A 21,329-nucleotide genomic window follows, 5' to 3' on the forward strand; every position below is an offset into this window, starting at 1 on the left:
AATTCAGCAGTACACGACTATACTATACAAATTTATTTTATACAAGTACAGTTATATAAAATACACTTATAAAAACAATAGGATATAAAACGCACATCCTACAATTAGCTACTATGCAACTCTTAACTATAATATATACAATAATAATAATATAGAATAATATAGAATAATATAAAAGTTTTAGAAGAAGACAATTGAAAAAGGAAGGCAGACTGCCACGTGCAGCGCCGCATTTGGATGTGTCTGAAGCTTGGAGCTTGACTTCCCTACGTTTCTCCTACAAATGGGCCTTGAGCTTGTTTGGAGGTTCTAGCAGGGGAGCGCAGCTACTGGTATACCGATGGATGGTCGTCCGCCGCGGGGGGACTTCGTCCTCTTCCACCGAGCGCGGAGCGTCGGGAGGGACACACATGGAGCGGTGAGGGAGGAAGGGGACACCCGCCTAGCCAGCCAGATCAGCCGAATCAACCCTAGCGATCAATGGGGTGACAGATGTCGCAGCCAGATCGCCCTCACATCCAAACGAGTAAAAGAAGGCGGGACCTATATATTGCACCAGGTCGGGGAGACGTTCACTGTCACGGTGTCACGTATTGTTTTATTTGCCGTCACGTGTGGTGATCGTCCAGCCTGCTTATTTAACACAAGCAACACCGATAATTTTGCGGAACTTGCCGATAAATAACTCATCAAAAAGGCGAGTTAGTGTTTTACCCATGATGCATCTCGGTAATATGTTAATCAGCCACGTTTCTATTGGCGAGAACCAACCAATCACAGACTTAGAATCTCCCCCTTGAGACTTCCACATTCCTCCTCCCGACTTCGATGTTATATAATCGCGTAAACTTTACTTTCTGCGCTCTTTATCTTGATTCTTTCACGGCTGACAGCTGCACAGGTAAGCAAACTTATCACGAAGTAGCAGCGCATTTATCAGCATTTATTTATTCAGTAACGTGCAACTGTTTATATTTTTCCGTTTTGTTTTGTTTTTCTTTTCAGTTTCTCCGGATTTCAACACCAAACTACAATAATCATGTCTCAAAGAGCTGTTCTGCACTACTTCAATGGAAGAGGGAAAATGGAGTCAATTCGCTGGCTTTTGACCCTTGCAGAAGCAGAGGTAAGTTTTTCTTTTTTTCTTTTTATTTGCTCTCTTTTAGTTTTCCCAGCCCTCCTGAATGTGCACTAAATCTACTGTCATTTAACGTCCACAGTATGATGAGATGTTTCTGACAAGCCGGGACCAGTATGTGAAACTCCTGAATGGTGAGTTGGTTGCAGAGGTCTCATGAGGTAACATGATGTCTGTGGGTGGACTCTGTCTGGCCCGTATCCAAGTCACATGCTCTCATTGTCCATTTTTTATTTATTTTATCTGTCAACTTCCACCCACACATGATGTAACCTAGAATGAGGCAGTACGTTTGACGTGAAGCTCTCCAGTATCTTGTTGACCTGTAGTCACAGATATAGCATACAAGGTGAATTAATGTTTTACTAGGAGTGGCAGTCTGGATTACCTGCTATTGTGTTTGCTCCATAGATGGATCGCTCATGTTTCAGCAGGTTCCCATGGTGGAAATCGATGGCATGAAGCTTGTCCAGACAAAGGCAATCTTCCAGTACATTGCGGAGAAGTACAATCTCCACGGGAAAGATCCCAAAGAGCGCGCCATGTATGATCCGTTTCTTTTTATGGTGCAAATATGGAAGCCTCTTCTGATTGCAGATAAATAAATGGTCGTGCTTTCCTTTAGAATCAACATGCACTGTGAGGGACTCATGGATTTAATGGAGATGATGATGATCCTGCCCTTCTGTGCAGACCCTAAACCACAACTTGAGAAAGTCAAGACCAAAGCCAACGAACGCTACCTTCCTGTGTTTGAAAAGGTGTTGCATAGTAACTGGCTCATTTTGCTTAAAAGGCCATAAAGATTAACTATTGATCTGTTGATGATTGATGATGATAGTAAAACAAGGTATTTGACCAACTCTTTCAGGCCGTGACCGGACCTGTATACCTGGTGGGAGGTAGAGTCACCTGTGCAGATGTGCTGCTGTTTGAATGCATCCTGATGTTGGAAGAGAAATTTTGTGACATTCTCAAGGAGTACGACAGCCTCAGGGTAAAACAGACAACAACAATAAAAAGAACGTTTCTTGATGTACACTGTTAGCATCCAGTTCTGGGTTTTGTATTCAGTGCTCTTTCTGTGTTTCCCTCCAGTCTTTCAAGGGCAGGATGCTCAGTATTCCGGCCCTTCATAGGTTTCTGCAGCCAGGCAGCAAGAGGAAGCCGCAACCAGATGAAAACTACACAAAGACTGTCAAAGAGGTGTTCCAATTAAACATTCAGTTCTAATAAACTCTGTAAAAGATCCGGTACATCTCTCACACAGGTACTCCTAATCAGCCAGCATGCAGACATTGCATATATGACATGTGAATCAATGATGTGTAATTTCTTATGTTAAAATGAATACTGCACTAATGTAGCACAGAAGAACGGATCTATTTCGCAAGAGAGGAATTTATGTAATCATGTCTAACACTATATGTTTGTTCCAATGTGATGATTTGAACTAAATAAATTTCTAATTTTTGAAGAATATTTGAAAGCTGCTGTGTCTTTGTTCCTTGTACACAAAAAGAAAAATGTCATTTTAATACAAAATCACGTTTATTTAGTTTATATATTATTACAAAAATTGCAAACATATTAGCTTTAATTCTTTTCCCTCAAAAGCAGACAAGAATGCAGATTTAGTTGTTTAATCCGGAATGTTTCAGCTTGTATTTTAGCAGCCTGCACAAACGATGTAGTAGAATACATAGAAAACCCGCTGCAAGGCATTCACAAAGCTCAGATATATCTGTTGTGCTGTCAGTAATGTAGCTAGAGGGAAAAATACTGAGAAATTATTCACAAATCATGAGCTTTACATTCATACACAGGGTCATATTAAAAAAAAACTGATTTATGGAAAATTGGCAAGAGATGTACTACAATGGGAAGATCCACAAACTATAGGACTTGTTTTAGTGTGATAAGAGGAAATAATGTTTCCTTTAAAACAAAGCTTTGTTCACTGTGAGCCAGAGAGCCCTTGGTCCGCTCAGAGTTGCTCTCTCAGTCACACCATGATCAGCAGCAAGAGCCGGAACACCATCAACAAACTGGAAGTAAAGAAACCGCAAATTAAAAATGACAAAATCAGCAATAACAGGTCTCACAATGCTTGATTTGCTCAATCATTTTTCCTGCATGATAAGCACGTATGACTCTGACCTTAGCCCCGTCATGATCCCAGCAGGCACTAATTTCCCAGATTTCTTGTATCTCATTCCCATGACGACTGCGAGGGCTCCTGAGGCAACTGAAAAGAAAAGCAAAATTACAGATAGTAGCTGAAATTTAAAGAAATTCTCTGATTTAGAAAGTCCATCCATCCATTATCTATACACCACCCCGGGGGCTGGAGGCTATCCCAGTCAACTTAGGTTGGCCAGTCTATTGCAGGGCTACACTTAGAGACAGACAACCAAGCACACTCACATTCACACCTACGGACAATTCAGAATCAACATGTTTTTGGACTTGTGGGAGGAAACTGGAGAAACCGGAGAACATGCAAACTCCATGCAGAAAGATCTCGGTGCCTCCACCAGGACGCGAACCAGCGACCTTCTTACTGCGTCACCTTGCAGCTGTGATTTACAAAGTGCTGATGAAAATTTTGCATGTAAGGATGAAGTTAGGTGTACTTACGCAGTGAGACCTTGATGTCCTTTGTGTCATTAGAGACATTAAAGGCCCCGTAAGCAGAAAATCCGCCGAAAACTAAACCGGCCATCAAGGACATCACACTGCCTTTAAGAAAACAGAGACACACGAAGATAATGAGGGTTAAATATTTATTAAATATTCTGCCAAAGCTAAAATATATACACTGAACAACAATATATACTGTATATTATATTGTATATAATATATACTGAACAACAATATAAAAGCAGCATGTAACATTATTATTAAATTCTATGTATTCTTCTTAACACAGAGGAAAAACTGTTGGCTTTTCCCACACACAACAGCTCAACAATGTGGAAGTGGTTACGGTGAAAGTGGGGTCATGGACGAGAAATCACAAGTCAGTAATGAGTCACACATTCGTGACACAAAACGTTCACGAGATTGTCAATGTTGCTTGTGGAATATTGTCCCATGCTTCCTAACGAGCAAGTTGGTTGGACATACTGGGGGACAAGATCATGGTGTCGGACACGTTCATCAGGTGCTGTATGAAATGATTTCTTAGACAAGAAATGATGGATTTGTGGACCTTCAAGGGCCTGGCTGTGGCCCTAATTGACATGTCAGCATCCAGCATACCAATATCCTGTTCTCATCTGTCTCTTGTCATGAGTGACATCAAGTCATGTGACTAAAAACGCTTTTCAAGGTGGCCTTTTTTGGTCAGAAGAGCTTCTGTGTACCATTTCACAAAAGCTGCATAATGAAGAACCCTTTTATGGTCAAAAGAGTGTTTGTTCACTGGCCACACCATTTAGGCAAAGGTGCATCTTAAGGAGGCCTTTTATGGTCAAAAGCGTCTGGTCACATTGTCTGATTATTGTCCTTTAAAGCCACACCTAATGAGGGGGTGGATTATGTCAGTGATTGACGATCAGCTCAGGGTCTTTCTGTGCACAATTTAAATGTAATCCTTTTCCTTACCATAACAAAAGAAATGAGATTTTTAAAAATACAACAACTTCTGAGTCAGAAAATAACACTATTTGCACGCTGTGTTCAGTTAGGATGTGTAACCTTTTCTCTTGTATCCCATAAATCCTCCAAAAGCGATGGCAGCAGCATAGCCGAATCCAATCCAATCTATCGCCATCACGAAGCTGTGAATAAAACACAGGACAAGGTGTCAGGTACCTATATTGAACTTTAAACAGCAAAGCTTCCAAACCTTTCGCGAGCAGACACTTAATCTCAAAACTCCTCAGAATATTTTATCCCCAATTGTTCAACTCTTCAACAAATAAGAGCCCATTAGACTGAATTATTACTTGGCAAGCTTTAACAAAAACAAGTTAAACCATAACACCAACAATTACTACTTTAAAACTTTGCAGGAATTAAACTCGCGTACTATAATCAGTCCACATGCAAGAATCCTGATCGACAGCTAGATGTCGCTGTGAGCCCTTTAGTCATTAAAATACAAAACAACACCAGAAGAAGGCTGCAGGAAAACACGTACACGCGTATTTAGGCTAATAATTTACTTCATATAAAGTACGTATTGTGCTCACACGCCTTTTACGCTGTTATTTGGTTCCTCTTAGTACATATGACATACCTGGAATCTCAATAAGGGAGCAGAAGCAGTTAGACACCTTCAATCCGTGACTGCACTTCCTCGTTACTGCCCACAAACCCTAATGCGCATGTGCTGTGTTTGTGCTGCGTTCGCTGACCTACGATAAAGTGGGAAAGTATTATTCGCAATTCATCTTTATCTTTTCTCGACATAAAATTAGTTTTAAATTTATCATTTGGACACAAATTTCCCTTTTACCATGTAAGTACTACAGCTTTGCTCCCGATATTACTATGAATATGGCTTTATTTTAAATGTTGATTCTAATATCGCTCATATTGATTATTTGATAAAGTTACTCCGTCTTTTGGGGAAATAACACAATCACAAACATCATGTGTCCAAACTGGTGACTGAACTACAGCAAATATGTGGCTTCTGCTACAAGAAGAAATCGTGTTTTCCACCGCATTGCCGAAGATTGCTTATTGAAGCAATTTTTCTATCAGTATTGGATGATGATTTCATTTTATACAAGCATGCATCAGCTGTGACTCATGATCTCTTGGAGACTGTTTATGCACGTATCACTGAATGAACATTTATTACAGGTGACAATCCCAATACTCATCACTGTGAGCTGTATGCTGAGGTCAGGGGGCCCTCCTTCCATATAAGACGTAATAGACACTGGCTTTTAATAATTTACAAGGTCCTTACTGGTTCTCTACCCTCTTACGGTATCTCATTACTGTGTTTAATGTGGACCTTTACCATACAGATGATTGGATTATGCTGCAGCTGCAGGATGTTCTTACTGGGTTGAGAAAATGTAGTTTTACTCACTGTGCACATTCAACCTGGAATAACCTGCAGAACAGTCTAAAGTTTCACTCATTTTTATTCTTAGAGCTATTTAGGTTTTTAATTTAATCTTGTTTTAGTTTATTCATTTGTTTTCAAGACTTAAATGCTCTAAATAATTTTATTGTTTTACTATTTTTGTCTTGTCTCTTGTCTGTTTTATCTTATTTGTGTGACTACATCTTTTGTATTCTTACTTGGGTACATTGTAAATGAGGCCTTTACACCTTACTGTGGATGAATGAATGAATGAATGAATGAATTTATTTATTCTACAAAAAAACAAACAATCATAGAAAACATAACTTATTTTCATGGGATAATCTTCACATCTCCATGAAACACTTTACACGTATAAACAAATAGTAGATACTTTCATTATGTGAACTGCAGCATGATATTAAAAGTAACAAATATACATAAAAGTTACGAAACTGAATGAACTGTTTACAATAAAATCTAAATATATTCAGAATCCAGAGAAGGGCCGCATCGTGGAGTGGTGGTTAGCACCGTTGCCTCGGAGCAAGAAGGTCACCGGTTTGCGTCCTGGTGAGGACACCGAGATCTTTCTGCGTGGAGTTTGTATGTTCTCCCCCGTCTCTCCAGCTTCCTCCCACAAGGTCCAAAAACATGTTGAGATTAATTAGTGATTCTAAATTGTCCGTAGGTGTGAATGTGAGTGTGCTTGGTTGTCTGTCTCTAAGTGTAGCCCTGTGATAGACTGGTGACCTGTCCAGGGTGTCCCCTGCCTTCACCCTAAGTCAGCTGGGATAGACTCCAGCCCCCCGTGACCCTAGTGAGGATTAAGCGGTGTATAGATAATGGATAGAATCCAGAGACATCAAGTTTCTTTGCTGTTATCGGGGCTGGCAATAAAACAAGCTATTGCTTAACTTAAAACACATCAAGACTCTTATCAGAACATTGTGGCAAACACACCAGGTTTTGTCAATGAGTGACATTTTAAGGTTGAAGTTAAATCTTACATCAGTGGAACATTTTAATTTTTAACAAACACTCCTCCACATGAGACTTTGCTCAAAAATGTAAAACATGTTGTAGTTTGTAAACACATTAATATTAATATGGATGTCTTACTGATGCATGAGTGAACGTTTTGTTTTACGACTACATTTGATGTTAAATTGATGTGTGGATTACAGTTTATTGTAAACTATGCAGCTGGTGTCATGTTTATGAGCCCTACAGAGGACGGCATGTTGTTTTTGTTCTACCGATGGAGAAACTTTACATGAAAAAAGTATGTAATCTTCCTGATATGGCATAAAAAAACACAGACATTATGTAATGTTGTTTTTGGAGTTTGCATCAACTGCAAATAAAGTTATCTACAGCGAATCAAAACTAAATAGAAGGCCTGTGTAAATCCAAAGAAATGTGACCTTGTAAAATCTACTAAAGTGAAATAATTTGTCAAATAGGTGGCAGTGTAACACCAACAGCCTGTGACCAAGACATTCATAGCACTTTCAACCACTGCCCACTGTCACGTTTTTAAACTCACTTTAAATTATGTAAAACTTGTCCTAATATATAAATGTAACCTTCAATACAGCCCTACATTTGTGTACATTAGATCTGAAGGCTAAATCTGTAGACGTGCAGTCAGATTATACAGAGTGCACGGAGATCAGTAAGTAGAATGATGAGCTTTGTGGTCAACAGAAAATTTAATCTTTGCACGATCTGTCCCGCTGTTGGCTCAAGCCCTTAGACCTGTGGGACTTCCTTTTCAAATACTAGCTTTGATCATGTGTCCAAACATGATATAAATATACGTCCGTCTAAATAAAAGAATTGTGCGTAAGACATGTCAATTTTTCCATTTGAGGAAACCATGCAGCCTTGCATTGTTAAAGTGGAGGTTCATGCGCAGCAGATTAACAAGCGCTTGCTCCACAATGAGAACAATTCCACCAGTGAAACATTGTGCCGGTGCTACATGGATATAGTTGTGCATTTCTGTGATCTATGGTGTTGATGACAGTAAAACAGCAGTCAAAACTAGACTCTCCCCAAAGAAAACCACTTTATTATTTCACTCTGACCCCGTTTCCATACCTTACACACATTAAAGGTTTCATCATTTAATAATAGTCCTCAAAAAGTGTAAATCAATGCATTCTTAGAGCAAAATAAGCCACTATGAGCTGTAGACAATGTGACCACATGCTGCAGTGAGCAGCAGCTCCAGCAGAGAGCCTCCATGCAGTCACCTGGTGGAAAAGAGCCACTGTGGCCCTCTGAGAGACGGCTGAGGACCGACTCCTCCAAAGAGAAGGCACACGTTTCCAAAAACAGTTGGCATTTAAATACTGTCTACACAGAATTTCCTGATGAGTTACAGTCTGATCTTGTCAGGATAAAAATGACTATAAAATGGCTGACAAGGGTCTTTTTAAGAACAAGGAAGGATTATTCAAGTGAGGTATCGGAGCGACATGTAAAAACCGTGAGATTACTGTACCATCCACATGAGGAAAACATATCTCGGACTAACTCTAGAGGACGACGAGACGGCAACTATGTAAAGTGACTCGTGGAAAATGCAATGGTTTCATTATAGTAAACAACAATGGACATACAGTGCATTTAAGAATACAGTGATGTTTATAATACAAATGGCTTTGAGTGCACAGGAACCTGTGATATACTGTTAACATGGCTTCGTCAGTTTTTTTTTTCTTTTGTTAGGTAGATACTTTCATCATGTGAACTGTAACATGATATTCAAAGTAAGAAATGCATATAAAAGTTATGAAACTGAATAAACCATTTATAAAAAGAAAAACAATGAGAATATTCTAGAATCCAAGAGAAAACAGACATTAAGTTTCTTTGCTGTCATCAGGGCTGGCAATAAAACAAGTTATTGCTTAACTCAAACATGTAGAGACACTCTTATCAGAACATCGTGGCAAATACACCAGGTTTTGGCAATGACTGACATTTTAAGGTTGAACTTACATTTTACATCGGTAGAACATTTTCATTTGAAACACACACTCCTCCATGTGAGCTCTGCACGTGTTTAGTGACAAAGACTCTGGTTAAAAATGTACAACATATTGTATTTGTAAAGGATATTATTATTATTATTATTATGGGTGTCTTTTACATATGCATGAATGAACTTTTCTTTTTCTTTTTTTTTCTTACGGCTACATTCATTGTCATTAAAAAACAAAGTGATGTCAGGATGAAGATTTATGGTAAACAATGCAGCTGGTGTCATGTTTATGAGCCCTACAGAGGACGGCATGTTGTTTATTTTTGTTCTACCGATGGGAAAAAAGAAAAAAAATTACATGAAAAAGTGCATAATCCTCCTGATATGGGACTTGGCATAAAAAAAAACTGACATTACAACCATTATCAATGAGTCAGTGCACTTAATAATTAATGATGCATCATCGGTAGGCTAGTGTGCTCCGTCGGTTACATACAGCCGACCTTGATCTTTAAATGTGTTTTTTGAGTATTCTGCACACTTTGCTCTCAAAAATAATAAACAGATTTAAAACTGGCCAATGATTTATGGAAAAAAAAACTGGCATGCAACAATACTAATTTGGCTAAATTTGATAATGGGGGAAGTATTTTAAGAGAAATATGTAGCTATTTTTATTTCATAGTAGAGATAAAGGAGTAGTAATACTTTTCAACAAATCCGCTCTTGTGTGTTTTTTCTTTTTTTTCATCATTTCAGGCTGCAAATCCAAATAATATCAGAGAAAGAGTAGCACAAAAAGCTTAACATTTCTCAGTATCTCCGGTCAACAGTGGGACAGACAAATCTCTGAGCCTCTTATCGGATACTGCTCTGCATCTGCAACACACCTTGTGTTGTAGCGATACAGGAATAATGGCACCGTCTCTCCCAGGTCCTTTGTGCGTCTCGTCGTCGTCGTCGTGGCAGCCTCTGGCCTGTTCGTTAAGGAAAAGCGTTCACCCACAGCCAGCCCAGCAGAGTCCCGCACACCCAGGTTCTCACATACAGTTTCCTGCCGGTCTCTGTCAGCAGCAGTGGCAGTGTCAGTCCCCCCAAGATTATCACTGAGGGGAGGGTTTTGGAGAGATTCAGCGGAGAATGTTTGCTCTCCCCCGGGAACCTGCGAATGTTGTCGGCATCCTGCGATTCGTAGAAGTCTGTCAGCAGCCTTTGAAAAAGACAGATAACTCTCTTAGGAATTCAGCCTGTCGGAGAAATGCTCAACAAAGTGAAACAAACTGACAAAAGTTCACATCAGGATTTTTTTTTCTCGCAGTTACAGCACAAAGACGGCACAGAGATCATGTCAGGGCTTTTTTTTTTGTTGCTTGGCTTGGCGTGGTGTTGAGATCAATAGATTACCACTTGTATCTTTAACAACAGCATCGCTTCAAAACGCCTCCGCAGTTCCAAGAATGACCCATGGACCTTTCCTATGCATCAATATGCTGATTGCTTCCACGACAACATAATTAAAATAAATGTTGCATTAAATGTCAGAAAGTTAATAAAAATGCCATCCGCATTTTTCACAAAGCCAAAGTCGATATCCAACAGTCCAACATCAAAAGATGTTTATTTTAATGTTTATGTGGCAAAATGACTGTAAACTGTCTGGTTTTAAACACAAGGGACTCTGCTGCTGTTATTTTTGCTTCGCTTGGTAATCATTACCAGTTGTTCTTGTTTTCCCTTGCTTATTTTGTACGATCACTATAATAGTCAGTCAATAAATAGAGTAGTCAATTAAAAGAGAACTAATTAACTGCTTAAGTTGTTTTAAATTTAAAAAGCAAAATAGTAGCTGACTGTCTTTATTATATACAACAACAAATTAAACGTGTTTCAGTTTTGGACACTGAAAACTTGTGGCAGATGTTTTTTTTTGTACTTTTACTACATTTCACTGGTCTACACTGGACATAATCAGATTTTCATATCATGGAATTTAATGCTTTTATTTTCCACACAGAAGTTCAGACACATGGTGGCGTGTGGAAAACAACATGGAACATGAAAGTGGATAACATGTATTTTCAACATGATTCATTGTTTCGCCCGCACACACGCACACTTACCGGTCCTTGATTTCGAACCGATCGTGCAGCCACCTGCGGAAAAACACTGGCTCTGAAGGAATTTCCTTTATGTCCACACGGTCGAAGTGTATGTGGATGCGGGGACATTCTTTGCAAAGGAATTCTGTCAAACACAAAAAAAAAATAAAGAGACTAAACAAAAACAGGAAAAGCCTTTCAGCACGACCGCACGTACAGTAAGCACTTAAAAATCAACACGAGGCGACAGTGATGGAGTGGAGCGGCTGTGACGTTGCGACAACCTCTAGGTGGATGAAAGTAACGGCTGGAGTAAGAAAGAAGCTGGTTCGATAACTGATTACTTAAAGAGAAACGGATAAGAAAACCATTTGTAAATTACCTTAGAACAATCAGTTAAGACCAATTTACGATCTGACGCAACAGAAAAACGATTAAACTAAATATCTGTTTAGAGACATGAAACCTGTGTCAGCCTTACTTTGAACAATTTAATCTTTTTTTTTTCCCCCCAGTAAGTAAGTTAAAACGTTTTCAGTGTCAAGTCAAAGCGTCAGGGCACTGAGCGAAGAAATAAAACCAAAGTGTCTGAGAAGGTCAGACATAAAAATGTTACCAAGTGTGAACGCTCAAGGCTACACGTGAACCCCCAGAGACCTTCAAGTTCCTGTTTCCACAACATGCAATATTATCAGGAAATGTGGCACTGCGGCCAAAAGAGGAAACTTGATCGAAGTCAGCAGCGAAAGATTGCTTCAGCGGCGGAGAGAGCACCTCCATCAGCTGCTGCACTGATTTAAACTGACCTTCACACACAATATGTGCCACTTTAATGAGCGCTGGCAGCTCAGTGAGAGACGGACACTCAGGAGGACTAACACGAAAATAAATGCATCTGTTTGTACGAAAACACACATTAAAACAAGTCGTTCTTAAGGATACGAGGCTGTTAATGTGTTCCTTCCTCATGCTTGCATTAGGGAAAGTGTTTGTGGTTTTCTGGGCCGCTTAGAGTCTGAACTTGTATTTGGCAGCAATACATTATAAGACTCTTAAAGCATTTCACAAATCAATGCTGGATCTGCTAAAGAAAGCTGAGCTTCCACTGCAGGTCATGTGGGTTTGAGCAGAACAATGTTCCAAAACACACTTTGAAAAACAACCACCTGGAACACATGAAGGAACTCGGCTCTTTGCTCAGACAAACAACACCTCACGATCGAAATCCTTTTAATAAATTCTAACAAACCCGAACATCAGACAGAAGGAATCTTTAATATCTTGCATATGAATAGGAGATCAGGAAGCTTTTGGAGAGGTGCAATAGTTTATATAGCGAGAACTGGAGGGAAGAATTTATACTTTCTGAGTTATAGAATGCACTGAATGTTTCAATTAAAACATATAGAAATGAAGATAGAGAAGTATGCTAACTCATCTCATCGCTTTAGCTGCCCATATTTCCTCCCACACTGGACGCAGATATTTAATCCACATGGAAAAAAGCTATTTAAAGTTTATAATTTCGTTCCTGTAATCACATAAACTATTGGCAAAATTAAAGGAAGTTGTGTTTCTAAATTTCATGTCCCACATGATTACCTTCCACCAAGACAACTTCCTTAGCCACACACTGACTCAGATTACTCACCACAGAAGTACAACTTAAAGTACTTGTTTAAAATCGTTATTCTCAACAGTAATTTCTAATAGGATTGAATCAGATTTTTCAAACATCTGTCTCGCATGCAGGACACAAACATTACTGGAGAAAAACATGCATTGTGATGTTAAAAATTCAAGCAAAAAGCCCTGCACCACTGATGTGTGTGCTTTGGTTCATAAGGAAGGGATGTTTCTCTCACACCTCCGGGTCTAATATTTTTCCATCACAATGGGTTGAGATGATTCATACTGATGAGAACCATTTGTCAGTGTTTGGACTCTTGTAGCTGCGGCGTGAAAGCAGCCTCCAGTCACTTCCACCTCCTTGTGAAATCACTAAAGTCACCTTCACCACATGAGGCCAGGAAGTGCGTGATGAGAGGAATGCTTTCCTATTCTCTCTGCTGTTTGTTAGAAACACATCGATGTTTATTCCTGACTGAAACGGGATGTTTTTTCTTCACATTCAAACAGCGCTCGTCGAACAACTGGGAAGACAGAATAATCAAAGATTTCAAAACATAGAGTCACGCTGTTTACAGGAAGGCATGGCTGTTAATAGGTGATGTTTGCTTTGTGATTAATTGCCGGAGGACCGGAGGGTTGTACACAAGTTTGTTTTTTAAAGGTTATTTTTGGGGCATTTTATGCCTTTTTTTGGACTGTAACATTGGAGAGAAATACGGGGAGACAGAACAGGGGAATGACATGAAGCAAATGGTTCAGACAGCTGGGAATGAAACCGGACATTTGATTTGTATGTGTTCTAACCACTCTGATATCGGGTCATTCTGTCGTAAACAAGGTTGCAGGGTTGATAAGACGATGTGTGTTTTTGGATACGCTGATAAACAAGAAAGAGGGACAATGGAGACGCTGTTAGCTGACAGTCAGTAACTGTATTTCTATCTGCTGTAAAATGTCCTTAAGGGCTCCAAGAAAAAAAAAACAAAACAAATCCCCCGCAATAATAAACCCCAATTAAAAAACGCTTTTCTTATAAGATAATTTTTTCAAAGCAATATATAGAAAGGCTGCACTCAAAATTTCTGATGATGTTTTTCAGTCTGTCACGGTACTATTGACTTTGTACCTAAGACCTTTTATCATGCATAATATATAAAATAGATAGATAGATTAAACCTTTATTGATCCCGCAGCGGGGAAATTTTCAGTGTTGCAGCAGCAGATAGACAAACACAGTGCAGGAGGAAAAAGAGCAGCACACGATGCACTGATATAAAGAGACACTTTCTCCTTCTAGAAGAAGTACAAGAGTTTACAGAAAAATTTCTGTGAAATTGCACCGTGTCCTTATTTAGATTATTATTGCTCAGTGGGTGAAATGTTGCATTTACTTTTATTGTATGTTTAGATGTCAAACTCAAGAACTTTCCACAAAAGCCGGCTGCTGGAAAGTGAAGCCGACTGCTCATTTCAGTCCAGTTGGATACCTTGTATTAACTTTTTATTCTCATACAGTAGCTTTCATTAACAACTTTCGGTTCTCTATGCGTGTACATTTTACAATTACAAGCTTCTGCTTTAAAATAATGCGAGCCTAATGATAGAGTATCTGTATCAGTCCCACCTCCCACATGCTCCCTATAAATATATGTGTGTCCTGTAGAGTTGTCCTCAGTGTTTGACAAAAAATACCAAAATAATTGATGAAAAAACACGGCAACATTTGCAAAAGTGTACAAACAGGGGACATTCTCATTAGACGGGCAGCTTTGATAAACACCGGTGGCAGCAACTGCACAGTAAGCATTAAAAAGTGTGCAGAGCTGCAACAAACGATCCATCAGCCCACTGGTAGAACGCAACAACAGTTGTCAACTGTATTTGGGACCGATTAATTGTTTTTTTCAGGCAAAATGCCAAAAAAATTGACATTGAAAATTTTAAGGTTTTGCTCAGACATTCGATGACCTCATCTTAGGCTCTAGGATTGAGATGGACATTTTTCATTATTTTTCTAATCTTTCTAGAACATATGATTCATCTAATAATCAAGAAAATAGTTGGCTGAATAATCACTGATGAAGATAATTGGGTTGCAGCCATGATGTGGACCCCAAAATATAATTGCTGATATGACACGGGGGCTGATGGGGATCCAATCAAAAAACATACTTCATGTGTGTGTGGTCATTAGTGGCAAAACTGGACACCTACAACTTGCTTTTTGTTTTGACCTTTAAATTTACACACGGTGTTAAGATGGGTTCTCGTTAGCGATCAAATCTCAATATGGAAATTAGTCTTAGCAGAGCTGCTGGATTTGTCAACAAGGGTGGCGAGTTCCAGGACAAACAAAGCAATGCCATTTTTACATCCCTCTCTGCGAGGGAAGAGCTAGAGCTGCACTAGACTGCATTTACACCTGACTCGGATTACAATGCAAATCTACCCACCTCCAGATGTGGTCTGGCTGATCCGCATGCATTCTGCTGCATTTACACCTTGCATTGGCACATATGCTTCTTTATCCACATAGGATATCCAGATACAGAACACATTTCAATGTTTGGTGCTAATAAGGACTGCAGCTGGAAAAATAACGTGTTGTTTTCACCAATTTACTGCTAGCATGAATACTAAAACAAAAAAACAGCAGTGAATGGGCAGAACTGTTTAAAGGCAAATAAACAACAAAATTGTTTGTATATATATATATATATATATATATATATATATTTTTTTTTTTTTTTTTTTTACAGCTTCCCTTACATTCTATTTGCAGACACCAGAAAGATGTTTTTTTTTTTGTTTGTTTTTAACCCATTAATGCAAGAAATCTGGATGCAAATCCCTCCGCAAGACCAGGCTTAAATCCAAAAGTTGTTATGAGGCAAAGTCTTGCATGGTCTGATGTGCATCATTTTCAGGAACCTCTGGTTTGGAAGATCAAGCGCCTGCTTACCTGGCATCGATGGTGCAGGTGTTCTTTGACCGGAGGTGTTCAGCGTTCCCTCATAGGCCACTGTGATGTCGTACACAGCGTTCAGGTGGCCCCTCATGGTCTCGAGGGCTATGTGAGACGCCTTCATTCTGGGTGTTAGGGTGTGCTTCAGAACAGCCAGACCTGCCAAAAACATGCAACAGCTCTAATAAACTCATGAATAATGTGTGAATATAAACCATTCCATATCAGCCTGTGCAACAGTGGTATTGATAGCCAGTCTTTAAAATTACAATACCAGTGTGTCCTGATGATGGAGCTTTAACTCATATAATTCAGTCTGGTTGGGAAACTTTGTATGACATCTCCCTCTTATTCACCTCATCTTGTGTCAACTCTTTACTGTCTGCTATCAAAATAAGCGCAAAAGTCCCTCACAAAATATTCTAAATAAATTAAAAATGCATGGTTTTAAAAAACACCGACATTCTATGTGAATGCTTGTGTTTGTTTCAGTGCCACACAGTCTGTTGTTCAATGTTGGATGTCGCACCATCCTCCGCTCACTAATACCTCACTAATAGCAGATAATGTCATGTGCACATGTCGGCTCTCCAGAGCGATTTATTTGGATTAATGGGGGAAGGTGATATTCAGAGCTGTGGCCCAGAGATAGGCTTAATCTCTGCAGAATCGATGCAGTTTGTGAGCAGACCTAAACCCCCGCGCTGCACAATAGCGTCATAATAATTATGCAGATGCAACATGTCACGTATTTAGTTATAAAACTGAAAAACTACATTCTACTAGAATACAAGCACTATGTAATTCAGTTCATTTTACTTCCTCGTGGTACGAAAATACCTCACAAATAAATCACTTTAAAAACAGTCTCTATAGTAGTATGAGTGAGCACTACTTCTACTATTATCAACCAGCAAGTTATTCATTAAAAACTTGAGCTGCACAAGAATGAATATTTAATGCACTAGACAAGTATATTATACAGCTAATATACCTATATAAGTTTTTGAGGTTATAATCCAGTTCTTCCCTTCAATTCTACACAAATTTCACATTGTTACACAGTTCATAACTTTTCTAATATAATATTCTAAAAAAATAATACACAATGTAAACTGAAAACCCAACTGGAATCAAGAGTTTAATAAGGCCTGCAAGGGTGACTACAGGTCACACAGCAGAACTTAGTCAGCAGTCTTACAGACTTAGTGGGCTGTATTGAATTAGTATGTAGCAGTACAGCAGTAAATGGCTGCCTTGCTGCCTCTACCTTCTTTTGTAGCGAAAGCCTGACTGTCTGCGATAACATTCTTGAGCTCTGGATTATACCGAGTTCCTTCTGGGAAGATGACAAGGTACATCTGTGGGAGAAAAACATAAAATGAAAGCTTCAGTGTGAGTTCTTAGTGCACTGGACAAAAAAAAATAAAATTGTAACATTTACAGATGTTGTTGGGCAAGAGACCTGGAAACACAACATTATACTGAACTTACAATATGCAACAGAGAAAACTGGATACACTGTTTTCATTGCTTCATACCAAAGCAGTTTGAGTTGCAACTGAGCTGAAAACTGAGGTTTTGGTGATGGAGACTAAAACTGCTACTCAGGTCTTAAATTGTGTCCTTCGCCTGGTTGAAGGTCAACAGCTACCAGCATGTTTAACCCCTCTGATCCTTTACATAAGGACAAGTACTGATAATGTATATTAAAAAAATTATTTCTCTAGCTTCTGCAAATCATCTTTTTCAACATCTCTACAGCAATTAATTACATTTGGAACTTGTATCTGAATTACTGGCACCAACTGCCAAGTGGGATTTGATTATTTCAGTCGAGCTGAAACACTGAAGAACGTCTATACTCATGAGTACTAGATTTCAAGTAGACTTCCCAACCTCAGTCTTATTATTTTCCAGATTGTGGTCATTGTGACAACTGATCAACTCTGAGCACTGAACTTCACAATAGAGCTTTCACAGTTGTAGCTTTGGGTCACCAGGACTATTTCAGTGAAACACACACACAGACACACACACTCCTCACTAATCCCCCACAGTCAAATCCAAAAAAGCGATTAGAAAAAAAGCCCCTTCGACACAATAACACACACTGCAATTGAACCTTTCTGCACCAAATGTCTGATTCTCCATTTCATCTCATTGGTGCTGCCGTCATCAGACGTTCTGCTTCAAACTATTTATGTCAAAGTCATAACTATATGTTGAATAAAAAGTATTTCTTTTGGAGAACAAAAACTATTCATTCATTTTATTGCAATCAAGCACCTTTCGTACAAGTTGTTGTAGCTTTAACGCTGATGGTTTATTCATAAGTTCACTATTTTATAGATGTGGCATGAGATTACAAATAAATACCAGATGTTAGTGATGCTACAACACTTACATGAACTTTGCTAAATTCACACACACGGTTTTAAAATGACCTGAACTTTTTGAAATGAATTTCAATTTGAAGACATTGAGATCTGCCCTTTACATCCTCGTCTTGTCCTCTGTTCTACCTTACAGAAGAGAACAGACAAGCATGTAGCCAAGAGACTAATTTAGAACGCTTATAAAGTATACTTACTGGTGCCCCACATTGAGTCTGAGTGAGAAGCTTCTTTTTCATCGACCTCTCATTAAACTTTGCGCTTCGCTTCACATAGATTCCACCATGCTGAAAGAAAAAGGCCACCCAATGAGAAGGTGTGATGGGTGAATGTGATTCAGGTTAATCTTTACATCTTAAAAAAAAAAAAAATGACATTCTCATACTCACACAGTAGCATTACCTGAGAGAAATACCATCCGTAAAGCGGGAGCCACTTGAGTCCATCTTTAAGGACGTATCTGACGTGACCGAGAGCGCTCTGCCTGATGGCGAGCATGTCAGCAATGATCCAGTCAGCTGCAAGGAAAGCAGAGGTTAGATATTTCTTACTGCGCTTCACACTGGACTAAGCTTTTAAAGCAGCATATTCAAATGCATTACCTGTACATTGATGATTTGACAGGTAGATCACATTCTCCTTGTTCTTTGGTATATCTCCATATATAACAATCTACGGAGAAAGAAATAAAAGCAAGGTAAAGATATTACAAATGAAAAAAAGCAGGTTTGCAAAACTTTTCCACAGTGCTCTAAACATTTATTTAGTTTTGGTAAATATTTGAACTGTGTTAAGGATTTAGTTCCAGTTAAAATCCACTTTGCCCATTAAAATAAACCCATGAGATTTGTTTTATTTTTTATTTTTTTAAACAGAACAATCTACCGATGTAGCCTCTCGTTGGTGAAACATTGCAGGCAGTTTATTGAATTAATAAAAGCATATCACAGATAAAGTTTATCAGCTACACCAGTATTGTTTGTCTTCGCCCACACACTCCAAAGTACTGTTACACAAATTGTGCAAGGTGTGGCAAAAGAATGAAGACTTTCTTGTCATGCATCTGGTTGATCTTGCTTTTCAGCTTGGGACCATTTTACATTTACTATTTTGCAAGACTCTCAACATATATAGAAACCCTCAACAAACACAATATCCTGGGTTCCAAATGCAATATTTACTGCAAGTTCAAAGTCTTTAAGCATAGACATTCAGAGGCAGCTGTTGTTATGGTGTCATGCTGACATCAGTTCAGTCTTTATCAAACACATTTTCTGTAAGTCTACAAACAGGAAGTGAAAGATCACTCACCTCAACTCCTGTATAGTTTTCAAAGAAGAACAGGACCATACTCTGGTAGATGCAGTACAGTCGGTCGTCTAACTTGTGATACACACTCGCTGGGAAAACAGTTGACAGTGCGCGCCAAAGCCCCCATGACAACAGATAGGCTGGTGCTGTTCCCAGCATGATGGTGGCTGGAAACCAGTACCGCAGCGAGTAAGTGTGCACAACCAAAGACAGCAGCATGATTCCACCTCTGGCTCCACAAAAATCCCTGAAGTATACTGCTGGACTACACTCAATGAACACTATGATTAAGTTGCAGTGCACCCTATCTGTCCCACAGCACACCTGGCCTACTTTCAGCACACCTGCCCTGACAAGTCAGCATAAGAAAGTCAGGAAGCTGCAGCAAGAAGGGAGTGAGGAGCTAGTTGGCTAAAGCTAATTTTAACCTTGTGTGCAAAACGCAGTTTGCCAAGTCAGCTTAACGTGAACCCATAGTGCAATATATAAAATTAACTACAGTTATCTGGTTAGTATCAACATCTCAGAACAGCGAACCAGAACAAGACCTCAGCACGAACTCCCTGCATTTACTGTATAAGTTATGAAAAAGCGTTAGCCGACTAATAAACGTGTTCGGCAGGACAGGAAGTTTTACACAACGCTACATTTGACACAAACTGCTTTCTCTAACGTGGGAACGGTTACAAAGTCCAACCCGAAAATCAGCTCAGCTGCTAAAAAGGAAAAATATTCTCTATTTCCTTCCTGTGTTCTTCATCTTTATCCGGCTAGCTGTTCACAAACTAGCTTCTTGCAGCAAATGTCACACACGCCTCCCTACGTAATGACACCCTGTAAGAACGACGCAGCTGATTGGCCGAGAGACGTAATACGGAGCAGCCAATGAGCGATGGAGCACCATGGGAACCGTATGTTCTGATATTAAAGGACCGAACCGTCTTTTTACTGCAGCACTTGCCTCGATTTTTACACATTTACCACAAGCTGCTCTGCACTATGTCATGCTGATTATTTATATTCTTACATTTATCTATCTGGGACGATATACAATAAACTCAGATCATACTTAGAATGCAAATGCACAAGTATTGTTACAAAGCCTTATGAACAGACATTTAAACAGCAAAGACTGCACGTATCTGAAATTTTGAAAAATCAGTCAAGTCACTGCTATTTACATAGCACATTTAAAGCAACACACCCTGTTGTGCCAAACTGCTTCCCAGTAAAAAACAAATAAATAAATAAATAATAAGATTGCAATTTTAAATTGACCTAACAAGTTCAAATATTGAGGTTAATACTCCAGTGTGTTATTGATGGTGTACATTTACCAGAGTACTTTCAATGTTGAGGATTAAAACCCTACAAAAACAAGGTAAAACACAACTTAACCTGACAATAATTTCAATATTAAGGCTAGGAACCTTCATCATTATTGTAACGGTAATTACCCTGCCTGATTTAGAGCCACAGTTAAGATCAAGAAAAACAGAGGTGAGGGATAGTCCTGTATACTATCAGATACACTGTGCTTATTCTAAGTGACATGTTGCTACAGTTCCTTATTTTGCCAGCCTCGGCCTTATGAACTGACATCTAAACGTAGGTAAAATAACAAGGAGGCCAGTAAACTTTACATGCAAAATGCACAGCAGTTAAGTTCTTCACTTATTTAAGGACTCACTGCACTGTTCTGTTGGTTTCTTTTTGTGCATTATACTTTATCATATTAAAGTC

General features: G+C 39.1%; 3 protein-coding genes across 3 annotated transcripts; 1 reads left to right on the plus strand and 2 right to left on the minus strand.

The window, feature by feature from the left end:
* The first annotated feature begins 853 nt into the window (after window positions 1-853).
* Window positions 854-2,620, plus strand: LOC103368998 (glutathione S-transferase 3-like). The gene is made up of 7 exons (XM_008297564.1): window positions 854-901; window positions 1,006-1,126; window positions 1,221-1,272; window positions 1,550-1,682; window positions 1,764-1,899; window positions 2,010-2,135; window positions 2,237-2,620. Exons 2-7 carry the CDS (start codon window positions 1,040-1,042, stop codon window positions 2,369-2,371), a joined length of 669 nt encoding a protein of 222 aa, XP_008295786.1. The 5' UTR covers window positions 854-901; window positions 1,006-1,039; the 3' UTR covers window positions 2,372-2,620.
* A 50-nt stretch (window positions 2,621-2,670) lies between these two features.
* Window positions 2,671-5,467, minus strand: tmem14a (transmembrane protein 14A). The gene is made up of 5 exons (XM_008297565.1): window positions 5,385-5,467; window positions 4,841-4,923; window positions 3,779-3,880; window positions 3,299-3,386; window positions 2,671-3,186 (listed from the first exon to the last, which is right to left on the minus strand). Exons 2-5 carry the CDS (start codon window positions 4,914-4,916, stop codon window positions 3,144-3,146), a joined length of 309 nt encoding a protein of 102 aa, XP_008295787.1. The 5' UTR covers window positions 4,917-4,923; window positions 5,385-5,467; the 3' UTR covers window positions 2,671-3,143.
* A 2,771-nt stretch (window positions 5,468-8,238) lies between these two features.
* Window positions 8,239-20,398, minus strand: agpat5 (1-acylglycerol-3-phosphate O-acyltransferase 5 (lysophosphatidic acid acyltransferase, epsilon)). The gene is made up of 8 exons (XM_008297566.1): window positions 19,587-20,398; window positions 18,878-18,947; window positions 18,678-18,793; window positions 18,473-18,562; window positions 17,150-17,240; window positions 15,877-16,038; window positions 11,304-11,427; window positions 8,239-10,393 (listed from the first exon to the last, which is right to left on the minus strand). Exons 1-8 carry the CDS (start codon window positions 19,803-19,805, stop codon window positions 10,168-10,170), a joined length of 1,098 nt encoding a protein of 365 aa, XP_008295788.1. The 5' UTR covers window positions 19,806-20,398; the 3' UTR covers window positions 8,239-10,167.
* Window positions 20,399-21,329: the final 931 nt, after the last annotated feature.

This window comes from Stegastes partitus, unplaced genomic scaffold (assembly GCF_000690725.1).
Source record: "Stegastes partitus isolate 25-593 unplaced genomic scaffold, Stegastes_partitus-1.0.2 Scaffold1229, whole genome shotgun sequence".
Classification (NCBI taxonomy): domain Eukaryota; kingdom Metazoa; phylum Chordata; class Actinopteri; family Pomacentridae; genus Stegastes; species Stegastes partitus.